Source organism: Triticum urartu, unplaced genomic scaffold (assembly GCF_003073215.2).
Source record: "Triticum urartu cultivar G1812 unplaced genomic scaffold, Tu2.1 TuUngrouped_contig_6343, whole genome shotgun sequence".
In the NCBI taxonomy this organism is placed as follows: Eukaryota; Viridiplantae; Streptophyta; class Magnoliopsida; order Poales; family Poaceae; genus Triticum; species Triticum urartu.
In genome coordinates this window covers 1-15,023 of record NW_024117099.1, presented here as the reverse complement: position 1 = coordinate 15,023, position 15,023 = coordinate 1, and the positions used below count along the sequence as shown (strand labels likewise).

Below are 15,023 nucleotides of genomic sequence, written 5' to 3'. Positions count from 1 at the left end.
CACCCTCCGCCCGGCGCCGCCCCGTAAGGTCCCCCGGAGGGCGGGGGCGTCCATGGAGTCGATCATAGCGCGGGCGCTGGAGTACACGCTCAAGTACTGGCTCAAGTCCTTCACCCGCGACCAGTTCAAGCTCAACGGCCGCACCGCCGAGCTCTCCAACCTCGGTCGGATCCCTCGCTCAAACCCTCCTCGCGGATGCCAATTTCGTTCCTGCCGTCGGTGCTAACCTTTTTTCTGTCGGTTTTGGCGTGATTTTGGGGAGATGCAGATATCAATGGCGACGCGCTGCACGCCAGCCTGGGCCTGCCTCCGGCGCTCACCGTCGAACGCGCGCGGGTCGGGAAGCTCCAGATCACGGTATGGGCGCCTCATCACTTGTTTGGGTCTCACTGTCAATGGGCCGATTGTGGTGAATTATTGCTGATAATGCTATCAAGTTGGTGCTCTTGTGTCTGTCGGTGCTAGAAATCATGGTGAATCTGCGGATTCGACTGTCATTGTTCTAAATTCTAGTCGCGGGTCAGAAATTTAGACTCAGATGTTAATTCTGTCACTACTCTGTTTGGCATTGGCAGGAAACTGTGGCTCTTGTTAATTTCTTCCCTGTAGCCATAATTCTGTAACTTATAGATGGGTGGTCTCACACTTCTTGTGACATTCCAGTGAAGTCTGTTGCTTGCAGTCAACATCAACCTTATGGTCATGGGTAGTTCTGTATCACAATTGGCGGTGTATTTTCAGGTCTCACAGTTAGATTATTTTTTGTTATCATTACAGCTGCCATCGGTGTCAAATGTGCAAGTGGAGCCAATTGTGGTCAACATTGACAAACTTGATCTCGTGCTTGTAGAGAAGGACGATTCAGAAAATCTTTCCAGCCCTACCAGGTTATAATTCTTCTGGCTTGTGATTTTCTGCCATCATATGACCATTCAATAACTGATGTTCTTTTCTCAACTCATTTATTAGCAATGCGTCATCAACAGCACCAACTAAAAGCACCGGATATGGATATGCTGACAAGGTTGGCTTCATTGCACTTGATGTTCAGTAGTCAGTACATACATATTCAAAACCTTTATCTGTAAGGCCACTCAGAGCTGCTTCTGTTAAATGATGATTATACCTGTAAAAATCATCAAGGTAGTTCATGTTATCCGTTGTAACTAAATTTAATCTTTCTAGGCTTTGTGTTTCTGCTTTATGGTTTGGTTTTTCCTTTGTGTGCCCTTTTGTTTTAGTAATAATGGTAGTTTTATAATTGTATATACAACTGTTTCTGTACTATGGATCGCATGCAAATTTATCAAGCAATTTGCCCTTACAAAATCTGAAATACAAGTGGGTTTAATATGCTATACCGGGCTTAGATTGCAGATGGCATGACTGTACAAGTAGGTATCGTGAACCTGCTATTGGAAACACATGGAGGTGCTCGCCGGCAAGGAGATGCAACATGGTATGTTCTGATTACTTGTCTGCATATTCAGTTCTTCTTTTGCTGATGAAAAATGGTGGTTAACCTTTTTCTTCTGTCTTGAAATGACATTTAGGCCTTTTCTGGTGACTTATTGCGTATTCTGTTTTTTTTTTCCTATTATTTGTTCCGTGAGTAAACTGGATGCATTGTTCAACGTGCACGGACAGCGATTTTAATTTCTAATTTCTTTTCAGGTCACCTCCGCTAGCTGCTATCACATTTCGTGATCTCGTACTGTACACAACAAACGAAAAATGGCAGGTATTCTTGCTAGATTAATGTTGCACTTGAACATGTAAAATCGTCGTTTTCGGCCACCTGATTGAAATATCATTTATACAGGCTGTAAATTTGAAAGAAGCAAGGGATTTCTCCAACAGCACAGGATTTATTTATGTTTTCAAGGTTTGATACTCTCCTAGTTTATCCCAGCAAATTAATGTCTTCTTGTGTTGTTACCTAATGTACTGGGACATAATGAATGAGGACATACTAAACGCAATTTCTGATCTCCCATATTTTCTGTCCAAATTCACAGAAATTGGAATGGCGGTCACTGTCAGTTGATCTTTTACCCCATCCTGACATGTTTGCCGATGCACGATTTAACTCTTCAAGCAGTCAAGATAACAAACGAGATGATGATGGTGCAAAGCGAATGTTCTTTGGCGGCGAAAGGTTTTTGGAAGGAATATCAGGGGAGGCTAATGTGAGTGTCTGGAATATGATTTGTCAACTTTGAGAATTTGTTAGTTGATGTTGGAAGTTCTGCCTGTCTTGGCTTGGCTTATAAATTTTGTCGAACATCAGATAACTCTGCAACGAACGGAGCAGAACAACCCACTTGGCCTGGAGGTTCAGCTGCATGTTACTGAAGCTCTCTGTCCTGCTTTAAGTGAACCTGGTAAATGGTTATTGATATTAAAGCTTTAGCTTTTCGTTCAGTTCTTGTTTGTATCAGTCACACCTGAAAACGCATTTTGTCAGGTTTACGGGCGTTTCTTCGATTCATGACTGGGGTATCTGCGTGCTTAAATAGAGGAGATTTGGACCCAAAGTCTCAACAGGTTTGTTTCTCTCATGTATTTATTATGACTGCATTCTTTGTAGTAGGATTATCAGACATATCACATATTGATATTCTTTGCATTCTTACTCTTTTCCTTCTCCTATTTTGAACAGCATGCAGAAGCAGCAGGATCTTCCTTGGTATCCTTTATTGTAGATCACATATTCCTTTGCATTAAAGATGCTGGTAAGGACTAGCAACCAATCAACTTCCAGTATGTTATTTATAGACATCTACACTGACTTTCTCGTTAAAATTTTATTTGCGTCGACAGAGTTTCAGCTTGAACTTCTAATGCAATCGCTGTTCTTCTCACGGGTACTTTTTTAGCTTGTCAATCTATCGAGTACTGTACGCTTTGCTAATTACATCATTATTTATACTTCCTTGTCAGAGATTTTTTTTTGTATCGTAGTTATCTAGTGACATGATGACAACTGTTTTTCTCATTATTTTTAAAGGCTAGCATTTCAGACGGGGAGAGTTCAAAAAACTTGTCTTGCATAAAGGTTGCTGGGTTGTTTCTGAGGTAAGATAGGTACCCTGTTTATAGTGACTAAACTATGCAAGTCATGAAGTTTATAGTAATTTACTTACTCTGTTATATTAGACGGGAATCCAGTACAATTTATATCTATGCACTGCTTATGTTACTTTGGTAATGTTAACTTCTGATATAACAGTGATAGAGATTTTATTCAAGCTATGGATATAATACTCACCTTTGCTGGGTCTCATGTATGAATATTATTTCAACACAGGGACACATTTTCTCGTCCTCCATGCACATTGATACAACCATCTATGCAAGCTGTTCCACAAGAACCCTTGCCTATCCCTGATTTTGGTGAATACTGATTATGCCTTCGCTTTTGTACTACTGCTTGTATCATATCAAGTTATCAACCATCTCTGGGCCTAATCTATTATATGTTACTTTATTATCAGGTCAAAATTTCTGTCCTCCTATCTATCCATTTGGGAATCAGTTCTTGGAATTCGCTGCTGGAATTCCTTTGTTTTCCCTTTATTGTCTCCAGACCACTCCTTCTCCATCACCTCCAAAGTTTGCTTCGAAAACAGTCATCACATGCCAGCCTCTTATGGTGTGTCTTCTTAACATTGACAGTGAAACATAATGTTCAACTTTTCTGTTTGATTAAATATTGCCTGTAATTTGCATTTTAGGTGACCCTTCAGGAACAATCCTGCTTAAGAATTGCCTCATTCTTAGCTGATGGAGTTGTGCCCAATCACAGTGCCACAGTTGCTGATTCCTCAATTAACAGCCTGTCGTTTTCTCTCAAAGAGTTCGATCTATCTGTTCCGTTAGATGCTGAAGAAATTGCAAGGTGCAGTGGAACCAAGACCGCTTACTCCCAGTCATCATTTTCAGGAGCAAGACTTCATGTAGAGGACCTACACTTCTGCGAGTCACCATCAGCAAACTGTTCACTGCTAAACCTTGACAAAGATCCAGCTTGCTTCCTTCTTTGGGAATATCAACCTGTTGATGCCAGCCAGAGGAAGTGGGTTAGTAGAGCTTCTCATCTAAGCCTCTCGCTTGAAACCTCTAGTACTTCAAATGGACAGAGAGTAGTGAGGGATCCCTCTCCAAATGTGTTGAAATGTATTGAATTAGATGACATTCGATTTGAGGCAGCTATGGTTACCGCAGATGGTAGCCCTCTGTGTGATTTGCCACCCCCAGAGGGGGTTGTGAGAATTGGTGTTGCTTTCCAACAGTTCATCTCCAACACTTCAGTTGAGCAGTTGTTTTTTGTCTTAGGCCTCTATGGCTACTTTGGACAAGTTGGAGAACGAATTTCAAAGGTTAGTAAAGGTAACAAGTCTGGCAAAGATAGTGAGCCTTCAGTTGACAATCTTCAGAAAAAACTTCCCAGTGATACAGCTGTGAGCTTAACTATGAATAGTCTCCAGCTCAATTTCTTGGAACATTTGTCAGCGGGAGACATACATATGCCCTTGGTTCAGTTTGGTGGAGAGGATCTCTACCTGAAAGTTTCTCATCGCACTCTAGGTGGTGCCTTTGCAGTCACAACTAACGTGATGTGGAGAACTGTCTCAGTAAACTGTTTGGAAGGAGAAAGTGCTACAATCCATGAGAATGGCACTGCCGTGATGGGTGAACATAACGTTGTGGTATGTGAAAATGGGCATCCCAAGATGAGACCGGTGTTTTGGGTTGACCATCGGAGCAAGCACCATGCTAAAGGTGCTCAATTCATTGACATAAACATCACTCATGTAATGCCTTATGACATGAGGGATATGGAGTGCCATAGCTTGAATGTATCATCGAAGGTATCTGGTGTCCGTCTCGGAGGTGGACTGAGTTATACCGAGTCTTTACTGCATCGTTTCGGTATTCTTGGACCTGATGGTGGTCCAGGGGAAGGCCTCTTGAGAGGCCTGAAGGATTTATCTTCTGGCCCACTCGGGAAACTGTTCAAACCATCTCACGTCACCGACAAGGAAGGCAAGTATCTGCAACTTTCTAGATAGTAAAGGCTCTACTTTAGTTACTATTAGTACTGAAACAATACATGGTGAAATGTTCAAGTCCTTATTTCAGATGGTGGATAAAAATCTTTGTTTCTTTTCTTGCATTGTTTGAAAAGTGTTTCTCATCCCCTTATCCCCTAATGTTACAGAAGCAAGAACCGAAGACAATGACAGCAATTCGAAGTTTGATCTGGGGGTGCCAGATGATCTTGATGTGTCAGTTGAGTTAAGAAACTGGTTGTTCGCACTTGAAGGGACAGAAGAAGTAGGAGATTGGCCTTCCCCTCGTAGTGGTGATCCTATTAGTAGGGAAGACAAATGTTGGCATACAACATTCAGGAATCTGCACTTGTCAGGCAAAAGCAGTGACCGACCTAACTTGGGAGGTGCAGAGAAGGTGTTGAACAAGAAGGCATTTCCAGTGGAGCGTTTTACGGTATATCCATGACAGCTGCACTTTTGTATTTCAATTTGGTGCTCGCCTTGTCTGTATTCTAATTGGCAGATATTTGGTGGTACCTGCAGGCTGGAATCGAAGGTTTACAGGCAATTAAACCTCGCTTGAGAAATCAACTTGTTGGAAATGGAAAATTAAATAATAGTCAGTCAGGCAGTGGATTGAACAATTCAAGTGCTATTGGTGACCAAGGTGTTGATGTTGAAGCTACCATGGTCATTGGCGAAGATGATACTGGGGAGGCCAAGTGGATGATGGATAATGTAAAGTTTTCAGTTAAAGAACCGGTAGGAACACTTCTTCCAATATTTGTCAAAAACTGTTGGGAATTTGCCGCTGTTACTATCTCAACTATTTATATCCATTTGAACGTGCAGATTGAGGCCGTGGCAAAAAGAGAAGAGCTGGAGCACCTTGCCATGATTTGCAGATCTGAAGCTGATGCAATGGGGAGGATCACTGCTGGAATTCTCCGTCTGCTTAAACTTGATAAGTCTCTTGGGCAGGGAACCATCGAACAGCTGAGGAACCTAGGTATGGAATGAACTACTGCCTCTGTTTCTGAATGTAAGATGTTTTGGCAGTTTAAAACTTTGAATTGAGCTGCCAAAACGTCTTATATTTAGGAACCGAGGGTTTACTTTACATGCCCTAGGCTTTGCATTATTTCCTGGGGTGCTTTTTTATAACAAGAAATGAGGTTGCAAGTGTCTTACAAAGCTGTGCTGCTGCAGGAAGTGGAGGCATGGACAACATTTTCTCGCCTAGCAGGGTCAGCAGGCAGAACAGTTTTGGCAGCGTAAGCACCCCTAGGACCCCCAGGACCCCAATGTTTCATACAAACACGACTACGGGGTCGAAAGAGGCCCTGGAAGCGACAATCGCTTCGCTACAGAGCGAAATTTCAGAATCCAAGGCCAGATGCGCGTCCCTAACAAGCACTGAAGATGAGAACCGTGCCGAGGACATCCGGCAGCTGACCGACAAGCTAGAGAGCATGCAGTCCCTGGTGACAAGAATGAGAACTTTGATCTGAGCTGTAAATGTGTCATTTCTTTGGAGTGTACAGGCTGGGCAAAGTGGTACAAAAGTGGGTAGCGGCTAATGCTGCGCTTTTTGCGAAATTATTCTTTTGTTTGTGTACATCTATTACATGTTCCTTGGGGTATAAAGGTGGAAGGGTGGAATAAAGGGTTTCCTGGATTATGTTTTGTAGCTGGAAGTCAGGGTGGGCAGCAACAGCAGCAGCAGAAAATTTTGTAGCTGGAAGGATGCATAAAATGTAGCGGCGTGATCAAAGTAGTCGTTAGGAAGAATCGAACTGTTATTTGTATGTATGATGATATGCACATAGTGTTTTGGCGCATCCGGTCTTTTGTTTATTTTTGCTTAATATATCCACTGGAGGCCTGGAGATTGTTTTTGCGGTGTGCATAGTTAAAGTTTTGGATCAAGTTGTCATGTTGGTGATTGATGATGTTCGCCTCTTCAGGGAGGCATTCAGAGAGTAGTCCATAGTTGTGGCCACTGATCAGCCTCCGACGTTCAGTGGCCCAGGCTTCCTCTTCTTTCTTCCCCTGTAAACTCTAAAATGTACAGTTGTCCCTCTCCTATAATGCAATGACAGCTCCTGTCGGTTCGGGTCAAAAAAGTTTCGGATGTTCTTCATCACGAAATAAGAAAATTACGACGAGTTGAGAGCAAATTTCATGGAAGCATTCATTGTTCGGTTCTTTTGTCGTTCCGAATTCCCTGCTGGTAAGTGGTGTGTTTAGTCAGAAACCGGAATGTAAAATGGCCCAAAGGGGAGCATATTATCTAGTCATTTTTTAGAAGAAGAAAAGAAATGACAGCGAAAAATTCCATTTACTGATCATAACAGGCGGCCAGAAAAAAAAACCATATTTAATGGGGAAAAAAAGCTGAAAAATCAGCTTCTATGCCGCGGCGGCATTTTCTACGGGCCAGCCCACTACTCCACGTATTCAGGGTAGCAGTTCAGTTGTTGCCTCTCTGCTAAATCGTGGGAAGGGAAGAGGGAGCCGGAGCCCGCCCATTTCTGAAACCGAACGAGGGAGGGAAGGTTGCCGGTTGCCAGCGCCCCCGGCGAGCTCGCCGAGGAGGAGGAGAGCGGCGGTTGTCCGGCGAGAGCGCACGCCGACAGTCGGCGATCGGTTCAGGTCAGCACCCCGTGGCCTTGCTCGTTAGCCGGCGCTCTTTTCTGCCGCATCCTCCACTAACTGGTATTATGGGACGGAAGGGCTAGTTACATTTGTGTTTGTCAAAGGGTTCTGGTCAGCGTCATGCTTCGGATTGTGGTAAGGGTTAGGTTGCACATTTTGATACGCGCTCGACCGATGGTCTAGGTTTGAACTTAAACGGGGACAATGAATCTGGAAGCAAGTCTTTGTAGCGAGCAGGTAACAAGTAGTATGAATTTATTTTGGTCCTTCAGTAGGGTAGGAGTATATTTTTGGTTGGGTATTAAATCGAAAAGTCTGTTCTTGTACGGATACAACGGTTTCTTCTTGGGCCGAAATGTGGCCACTTCTCTCGTACTGAACGGAGGTGGGATGTTATTTTCTTTACTGTGTAGCCATGGAGCATCATGTTTATGAGCAGCACGAGCAGGATGACGGCACGAAAGCGGAGGCAGAGCGCCACAAACGGTCCAAGGTCTGTGACGTACTGACAGAGCCTCCTCTTGGAGACTGAATGTGGCTTCTTTCTTGTACTGATATGGATTATTTTTCTTACTGTGCAGGCAGATATGGAGCATTCTGATGAGCAACACAAGGAGGATGACAGCATGGAAGAAGTGGAGGCAGAATTCGTTGGAGCTGACGGGTCACTCAAAAACAAGCACCAGATTCAGTCCATGGTCTGGGATGAGTTTGAGCCCATCTTTCTGGACGACAAGGTCCAGTTTGCAGAGTGCCTGAGCTGCCACTTCCTCTTCAGCTTCAACGGAGATAGCTGTCTGCGCCGGCACCTGGAATCCTGCACGGCCAAACCGGAAGCGGCGGAGAGGCCACAGAAGGATTCCTGCTTCACAGATGGTAGCAGCTCCAGTGGCGCAACCCGTCGGCCTGTTCAAGGGGTGGCAGATCATCAATCCCTACCAGCATCAGATGTTCCAAGCCTGAAGAAACAGAAGACCTCATCTATGAATATTGGGAATGATATGAGCGCCAGCAAGTTTAGTCAGGAGTCACCATATCAAGATGTGGCCAAAATGATCATACTCCATGGTTATCCTTTGTCAATTGTGGAGCATCAAGAAATGAAAAGGATTTTCAAGAGCATCAACCCTGTGGCTAACACAGTCTCCCATAGTGATATGGAGGAACATTTGTTTGATCTATTTCAGAAGGAAAAGATGAATGCCAAGGATAAAATTGCGCTTACCTCCCGGCGCGCCTCTCTGTCAGCAAGCATCTGGACTGACGATGGACCTGAGCCAACGGTAAAGTACCTCTGTTTGACAGCACATTTCATTGGCGATGACTGGAAAGTTCACAGAAGAATAATAAAGTTTGGCATGTATTGGTGCTCACCTACTAATTTGGAAAGGACCATACACTGCAAGGAGGCCTGTGTTCCACAGTCTGAAAGTGGATCTTACAATGTCATATGGGATGCGATCAGAGATTGGAATCTTGATCAGAAGATCCTGAGCTTGACTTCAGTTGGTGAAATCAAGAACGATGCGAATACCGCGAGGCTCAAGGCGATGCTCATGGAGAAGAAGTGGCTTCCCATCAGTGGCAAGCTATGCAACATCGCTTGCTTGGACAGCATGATAAACAGTGTTGTCGACGAAGGACAATCAGACATACTTCTCCTTATTGGTGATGCAGTAATGGAATTTTTTGTGGCACATGCATCTTCACCATTGCCCCAGCAGAAGCTGCTGGAGGTCATTTCACAGATGAGTTTCAAGTGTCCACGGGAAGATGCCAAGTGGTGGCACAAGTTTTATTTTAGGCTTGAACTTCTGCTGCAATTCAAGAAGTTATTTCCTGATGAAGAAGTGCTGTCTCCAGAAGATATGGGAGTTATTGAGTCCATTTGCAAGATTTTGAGAACGTTTTATCGTGCCATCGAAGTGATTTCTGGCCCAAGCTCTCCGACGGCAAACATATACTTTAGCGAGGTATGGAAAGTGAGGACTGTTCTGCAGGAAGAAGCATCAAATGAGAATGTCGAAATTGCTACATTGGTCATGGTGATGCAGCACGCGTTCGACAAGTACTGGCAGAACTCATACGTGTGGTTGTCGGTACCTGTTGTTCTAGACCCTAGATTCAAGATGAGCTTCATCGAATTCCGTCTGCGACAGGCTTACGGTGCAGGCTCAGCGAGCTACTTATCCGAAATACGCGGTGCGGTGCAGGAACTCTTCAGTGAATACTACAAACCTATGGATCAGCCAAGTGGCGCCGTTGTTTCCAGGAGTGCAGATGATAAAGATTCATTGGAAGATTGGGATGAGCATCTCAGTAGTCAGATGTCTTCAGAGCTTGATGACTACCTTGGGGAGGGCCTAGTCCCAAGAGAGGATGATTTTGACATTCTGAAATGGTGGATGGAACATGCCACCAAGTACCCCACTCTTGCAGCTATTGCGCGGGACGTCCTGGCCATGCCGGCATCTGCCGTTCACTCTGAAGCGGCATTCAGCAGCACTGGGCCGGTGATCCCGAAGCACCATAGTGCGCTGATCATCAGGACGATTGAGGCGCTCGTCTGTTCTCGAGATTGGATGAGATGAAATGGCGAAGATTCTGTAAGCCGCTCGACGCAACTATCATAGATCCAGTAGCGTGATGCAACTATCTTTTGTAGAACTTTTGCATGTTCATGTAACGTTAGTAGCCTAGTTCCACAGTCAGGCTGTTCAGTTTCATGTTTGACTAGATGCTACCTTTTAAATTTGTTATTTATATGTCACGGCTACAAAACCCCATTGCAATGCAGAAGGTTGTACCAACTATCAACCTATTTTTATGTGCTAGCATGCATGATTCAGAAGAGCAACATCCTGGTGTAATCCTCAAGGATGGGGAGCCTCTGCTCATCGTCATAGCTATACATGACGCGGACCATCCTTGCAAAGTTGAGTGACGCCCGGATGAAGGTATGCGATAGTGTTGATGTTGTCCCAGAGAAGCATTCCCTATTCAGATCCTGCCATTCACTCGCGATCATGTCCAGCATGTGCTTCTCCGCGTCACCATGAGGATTTTCTCTGTGGTACAACTCCTTGTAAGATCCGTCGAGCCCTGCTTGTGATTCATCCTGCATGGGGTGAAGGCATGCCTAATTTGGTCAATGTTGATGTGGATGCACACCCACATGGCTATGTACTGAATTAATTCATGTACAATTTTTCTTTTGCGTGGAATGCATGTACAATTATTGCTAGTGCTAATCCTGCAGTCTTATGTGATAAAGTTCTTGGTATGTTATAACCTTTGCGCTGCCCATGTCGTCCCAAAGCCTCATGATCTTTGCAGTGCAGGAGATGATCCGAAGGATGCGGTCATTGTTGCCCTCTGTAAAATCATGCCCTAGCAAGAAGAAAAGATGCAGGAATACTAGTGGTGCTCCTGAAGTGACGATACCGTTTCTTAGGTAGTCCTCTGATGTAGGGGCCTGATTAGTATATAACCATTTTCCCTCGATCATGAATCCATCAAACAAAGCTGCCCACTGTAAGAGTAAAATGAAGGAAGGTAAGATGAATGCTTCTAGTGTTATTTTATTATATGTTCTCTTTGTGAATACAATAAGGCAATTAAATGGCTCGTGCATTGTAACAGGGCACAAAAACTTTCTGTGCAATCAATGTGACTTACTTGACATTTTAGTGTTAATGTGATTACTTATCAAAAATGGACTTTAGCCGCTAATTCAATCAGTAGTTTTTGGCTTGCCAAAGAAAACATGATTTTATTTGATAAGCAAATAAGGCATGTGCAGTTGAGATGGTTTTCAAGGAAAATCGATGGGGAAAATTGTCAAACCCGGAAATGGAGAAGGTGTGGGTGGGGAGGGAGAGGGCAGACGAAATAAAGGAACGTAACACAAAAACTTGAGTATTTTTGAAGTAGGAGAGATTACTCACAAATTATATACTACACATAAATATGTGAGGTATTAGTGTTAATATATTTAGCTCCTTGGGGAAATTAAATTAAAGAAAAATGAAGAATCATTCCAGTAGACATACAGCTTGCTTGAGATGAGTGATAGGGTTCAGTCCATGCTCTTTTCTAACCATAGCGGCTATATCATTTGTGACAGTGTAAAGAGCCTTGTAACATGATATCATGTAGCTCGGGAGTGAATCAACAGCAGCAGCAGGATCCCACCTGTCAAAATGTGCAATTTGTGTGTGAAACTTCTATAAGATACACTTTTATACCATGTATAAGGTCTTAACTAATCCATGAGTTTTTTATTCCATTAGCAAGGTAGATGTGATCTTGGGCATAAACAATCTCTAATATGCAATGTTTTCGCTTCATTGTATGATTATAGAATAAATAATTAGAAAACTATTAATCTATGAAGATCTTTCTCATAAAGACGCAATATTTATTTCGAATTAATCTTAAAGAAGTCTGAATATCCGGTTGGACATATATAATATGTCATTTATTTACAAAGTAAGGTGACTATATTGCTTCCCTAAAATAAATTAATCTTAATTATTATGCGAACAACAATGCAATGCTCACATTTTGATTGCCTCATTGAAAAGAGAGAGCTCATTCTGTGTGGCGACAAGATCAAAGATGTCATCCACAATGTAGACCATGGAGATGATCTTTGTGATCTCAATCCGATATCTAGAGAAGGACAAACCCTCAAGGACAGCCATGGGCCACATGTACCATTTAAGTACTTGGTCCCTTGCACCCGGTATTTCTTTAGCCAATCCCAAATCCATCCACCATCTGTGTGAAAAGGAAGTTTTCACATAGTGAAAACCACCACTCTATTAATTGAGTGAATACATGAGCAATAAAAAAATACTAATTAATAAAATTGGGCCAACAGTTCTACTAGCGTTTCTCTCTTATCAAGAGAGTGAACATATTGAACATCTTCAATAAAATTAATCATGGAAGAAGAGTAGTTTATTATGTTTATATATATACCTCTTAACCTCTTTAATTTCTCTCTGATGCTGCAACTTCTTAATCTGAAACTCTGCAAGTGCCAGATTCTCAATTGATGTGTTCCTAGTGGGCAAGTTCTGGAGGTAACTCAGATGGTGCCTTGCCTTGTACTGCATCAGGCTCACATGATAGGGATGGTCTAGTGACCGCCTCACATATCTTGCAAGGCTTGGCTCCAAATACTTAATTGCAAGTCTAAGGTGCTTGGCTGAGAATTCATTTGCCTTGTACAGTGATGATTCTCCCATGTTGAGGTATGACATGTCTTGCAAGCTCAACATCCCTCTAATGTCTTTGGTGAGCCCATGGTTGAAATCACCATTATCATTTGTGAACTTCCGAAGAACATCATCTGCCATGTTGTGGAGAAGGGGTCTTTAGGCATAGGTCATACATAGTGACAACATACGTCCCAAGGGAGGTAATTATACTTTTTTTTGCGGGATAAGGGAGGTACTTATATGCTCCACAAGAAAACGCTAGAATTTATTTTAGACTTCGGCTATGAAGATTTCTTTTACAGCAAAGTTATCACATAAAATTTATTTCATAGACCAAATCGTACCGAAGCTTCCCAAATTATTGTGTTTATCTTACATGACACACTAAGATTTTCCTTTACTTACCTGCTGAAACATAATATCCAGCTTCTCTCATTAGCCTCAGTGAAAGGGTTGCATCAAGTAGATCATCACTATGAACGAGATCCACACATGCATCCATGACATTGTCGATCTCGTCTTGGAAATAATGATCGATGCAGAGGCGCTTGAGGTGATCAACAGTGGTCAACATGGCTCGTCTACTCTTCGGATGTTGATGCAATAACGCTTGAACATTCGCTAGGCTTTCCTTGTGTCACACAAAGAGCAAACTTCTTTAAAAAAAATACATAATTTACAAAAGTGCAATAGATATCATATATTATCTCAATTCGTAAGTAGATGACATTGTAAAAAAAGCATGCACCAAAACTTCTCCAGCTTTGACTATTAATATATGAAAAAAAAATACTCAGGTTGGCCAGGCGATAGCACTTACAACAATTAGTTTTTTCAATAAAAATACTTTTATGATACCTTAGGTTTATATTCTATTAACATATTATGAGAATTAACAATCAAAGACATATGCATATAAAAAATTGTGCTCATTCAGAAAATATGTCAATAATTTGTGAATCAAGTACACATCTTCTGTTTCTCATCAGTTCCGGAGTAGGTGTCACTCTAGGATGTTACACAAACAAACAAAAGTTATCTTGAAAAAAAAATCATGAATTGCTAGCTTGAGGTTAGGAGATTCTTTTGGTGGAATGTGACGTTCATGTTGACAACGAGACATTCGTGGTGAAACTGAAAGAGCTAGCCTCGGCACTATCTTTGAAATCTACCCCCAAGGTAGCTAGAAAACGGAGGTAAACATGCATGCTAATTTTAATCATATTTTAGGTTGAATTTTGACCATGATTTGACTAAAAAAATATAAGTTATATGTCACAAAATGTTATACTGTTAGATTCATACTTGCAAGAAGTTCCGTGCTATTATTTTTGTGACATACGACATATATGTTGCTGAAAACTATTATTAAAATTTGAGTCAAAATACGAGTGAGACTAATAAACCAAATGGAGGACGTAAAAAAAAAGAAGCAAACGACTGTATCTCACGTGCTTGTACAACGTGACCGGTTAAGCAATACTAATACTAATTGTTGTGATCCAAGAACTATACCGCAACAATATCTATACCTGCAAGTCAAAATCGTGCAACAGCTCATGAGACGCAGGCTCCCACCCAGGATATATCCCCGACGAAGGGCGGAAGAAGCCACGGTTGCGATTGGTCTGGCCAGCATTCCCGGCCACCGGTGAAGCCGAATGGAGCAGTGGCTTAACGGAGCAGAAGGAGAAGAAGGTAGGCGCAGCAGCCATCAGTTTCTTAATGAATGGTAGTCGGCTAGCTAAGTGTGGCGTGTCACGTACAGATGATAACTTACTAGTCTGGATGATAGGAGATGAGCATGTGGACTGTACCATCCATGGTTGTTGTTGTTTATTTTCCCAAAAACAAAAATAACACCCCAGCCATCATGATTGATCAATAATTGGAGTTATGAAGTTATGAGTATGGATCAATAATTGAAGTTACGAGTTTGTCATAAGTCAATCTTTTTTAAATTTGACCAAGCCATCTAGAACACCAAATTAGTTTAATGAAATTCTTTATTTATGAAATATATTTTTGTACTGCATGTATCTAGTTTTGTACAGGTCTTGCCATATCTTTCTTTCGCGGG

The 15,023-nt window shown here is 42.4% G+C and overlaps 3 protein-coding genes across 3 annotated transcripts; 2 read left to right on the top strand and 1 right to left on the bottom strand.

Annotated features, from left to right (window-relative positions):
• LOC125530474 lies at positions 1–6,898 on the top strand (the record flags this gene model as incomplete). The annotated part of the gene is given in 20 exon segments (XM_048694865.1): positions 1–164; positions 269–357; positions 778–887; positions 970–1,024; positions 1,371–1,459; positions 1,675–1,741; positions 1,823–1,885; positions 2,019–2,189; positions 2,291–2,384; positions 2,468–2,547; positions 2,663–2,735; positions 2,824–2,867; positions 3,011–3,078; positions 3,311–3,396; positions 3,498–3,655; positions 3,738–5,049; positions 5,225–5,511; positions 5,601–5,819; positions 5,910–6,066; positions 6,267–6,898. Coding segments are annotated over 20 exon segments (3,636 nt in total). The 3' UTR covers positions 6,569–6,898.
• A 942-nt stretch (positions 6,899–7,840) lies between these two features.
• LOC125530473 (zinc finger BED domain-containing protein RICESLEEPER 1-like) lies at positions 7,841–10,341 on the top strand. Its single transcript, XM_048694864.1, has 2 exons — positions 7,841–8,208; positions 8,297–10,341. The coding sequence occupies exons 1-2, from the start codon at positions 8,131–8,133 to the stop codon at positions 10,304–10,306; spliced, it is 2,088 nt and encodes a 695-aa protein (XP_048550821.1). The 5' UTR covers positions 7,841–8,130; the 3' UTR covers positions 10,307–10,341.
• A 212-nt stretch (positions 10,342–10,553) lies between these two features.
• On the bottom strand, positions 10,554–13,517 carry LOC125530472 (S-(+)-linalool synthase, chloroplastic-like). The gene is made up of 6 exons (XM_048694863.1): positions 13,349–13,517; positions 12,702–13,074; positions 12,279–12,497; positions 11,768–11,909; positions 11,008–11,247; positions 10,554–10,833 (listed from the first exon to the last, which is right to left on the bottom strand). Exons 1-6 carry the CDS (start codon positions 13,515–13,517, stop codon positions 10,561–10,563), a joined length of 1,416 nt encoding a protein of 471 aa, XP_048550820.1. The 3' UTR covers positions 10,554–10,560.
• Between the last annotated feature and the right edge of the window lie 1,506 nt (positions 13,518–15,023).

Bases quoted from the DNA above. Each gene is read 5' to 3' on its own strand.
- LOC125530473 (XM_048694864.1), top strand. From the start codon at position 8,131: ATGGAGCATCATGTTTATGAGCAGCACGAGCAGGATGACGGCACGAAA. The intron at 8,209-8,296 runs GTCTGTGACGTA...CTTACTGTGCAG, and splicing joins AGCGCCACAAACGGTCCAAG to GCAGATATGGAGCATTCTGA.
- LOC125530472 (XM_048694863.1), bottom strand. From the start codon at position 13,517: ATGTTGACCACTGTTGATCACCTCAAGCGCCTCTGCATCGATCATTAT. The intron at 12,498-12,701 runs GTATATATATAA...CTTTTCACACAG, and splicing joins GAAATTAAAGAGGTTAAGAG to ATGGTGGATGGATTTGGGAT. The intron at 11,910-12,278 runs GTGAGCATTGCA...ACATTTTGACAG, and splicing joins TTCAATGAGGCAATCAAAAT to GTGGGATCCTGCTGCTGCTG.